This window comes from Oryx dammah, unplaced genomic scaffold (genome assembly GCF_014754425.2).
Source record: "Oryx dammah isolate SB20612 unplaced genomic scaffold, SCBI_Odam_1.1 HiC_scaffold_5, whole genome shotgun sequence".
Taxonomy (NCBI): domain Eukaryota; kingdom Metazoa; phylum Chordata; class Mammalia; order Artiodactyla; family Bovidae; genus Oryx; species Oryx dammah.
In genome coordinates, this window is record NW_024070189.1 from 69,180,774 (window position 1) to 69,182,261 (window position 1,488).

General features: G+C 41.9%; 1 protein-coding gene across 1 annotated transcript; it reads left to right on the plus strand.

The window, feature by feature from the left end:
• LOC120863809 (olfactory receptor 2L2-like) lies at nt 1-975 on the plus strand. Its single transcript, XM_040240377.1, has one exon. The coding sequence runs from the start codon at nt 1-3 to the stop codon at nt 973-975; it is 975 nt and encodes a 324-aa protein (XP_040096311.1).
• Nucleotides 976-1,488: the final 513 nt, after the last annotated feature.

Sequence of the window (1,488 nt, forward strand, 5' to 3'; positions counted from 1 at the left end):
ATGGAAGAAGAAAATGAGACATTAACAACAGATTTTATTCTCTCAGGACTCTTTCCCAATATGAAATATGTCAGTATTCTTGTCTACATTATCATCTTAATTTATCTGGCCGCAGTAACTGGAAACTTCTTCCTGCTCCTCCTGATATGGATGGACTTGAGTCTCCACACTCCAATGTACTTTCTGCTTAGCCAGCTTTCTCTCATAGACCTGGCCCTCATCAGCAGCACTGTTCCAAAGATGATGGTAAACTTTTTCTCTGGAAGGAAAGACATCACTCGGGCAGCCTGTGGAACCCAGGTATTTTTCTTTTTTACTCTTGGGGGTGCTGAATGTATCCTCTTGACTCTCATGGCCTATGACCGATATGTGGCTGTCTGTAACCCCTTGAGATATGCAGTCATTATAAACCATGGGGTTTGTCTGCAAATGGTCGTAGTGTCTTGGACTGGGGGAATTTTAGCTTCCACAGCCCACACATTCTATACTATGAGCCTGCCTATCTGTCACTCCAGAGAAATCCACCATTTCTTCTGTGAGATGCCAGCAATCATGAAGATCTCATGCAAAGACACTTCCATCTATGAAGTGGTGGTCTTCGTGATGGGCATTTGTTTCATCATCATCCCTTTTGGATTTATTATGGCTTCCTACATGCTCATCTTCCACACTGTCCTTCATATGAAATCCCCCCAAGGCAGGAGCAAAACCTTGGCCATCTGCTTCTCCCATCTTACAGTGGTAAGCTTTTATCTAGGACCATGTATTTATATGTACATGACACCTGGTTCTTCTCATACCCCTGATCAGGAGCAAGCTGTGTCTGTATTTTGCACTGTGCTCACACCAATGCTCAATCCATTCATCTATAGCTTGAGAAACAAAGATGTTTTGGGGGCTTTTCAGAAGGTCCTGAGGAAGCATCCAGTCTTCAAATGGACCACATACATATCAAGATGGAAAACAGTTATCTAGAGGGTCAAGAAAAAAGACTTCAAGAGCATCTCAGTGACATTTTCAAGCATGAGGAACTTTTCTGTAGCCCCATACACAAACCACATTGTTGAATTCAGTTGACAATATTAATTCAACAATAAATAGTTCAACTGGTTTCAAATAGGAAAAGGAGTACGTCAAGGCTGTATATTGTCACCCTGCTTATTTAACTTATATGCATAGTACGTCATGAGAAATGCTGGGCTGGAAGAAACATAAGCTGGAATCAAGATTGCTGGGAGAAATATCAATAACCTCAGGTATACAGATGACACCACCCTTATGGCAGAAAGTGAACAGGAACTAAAAAGCCTCTTGATGAAAATGAAAGAGGAGAGTGAAAAAGTTGGCTTAAAGCTCAACATTCAGAAAACAAAGATCATGGCATCCGGTCCCATCACTTCATGGGAAATAGATGGGGAAAGAGTGGAAACAGTGTCAGACTTTATTTTGGGGGGCTCCAAAATCATTGCGGATCGTGATTGCAGCCAT

Bases quoted from the DNA above. Each gene is read 5' to 3' on its own strand.
- LOC120863809 (XM_040240377.1), top strand. From the start codon at position 1: ATGGAAGAAGAAAATGAGACATTAACAACAGATTTTATTCTCTCAGGA.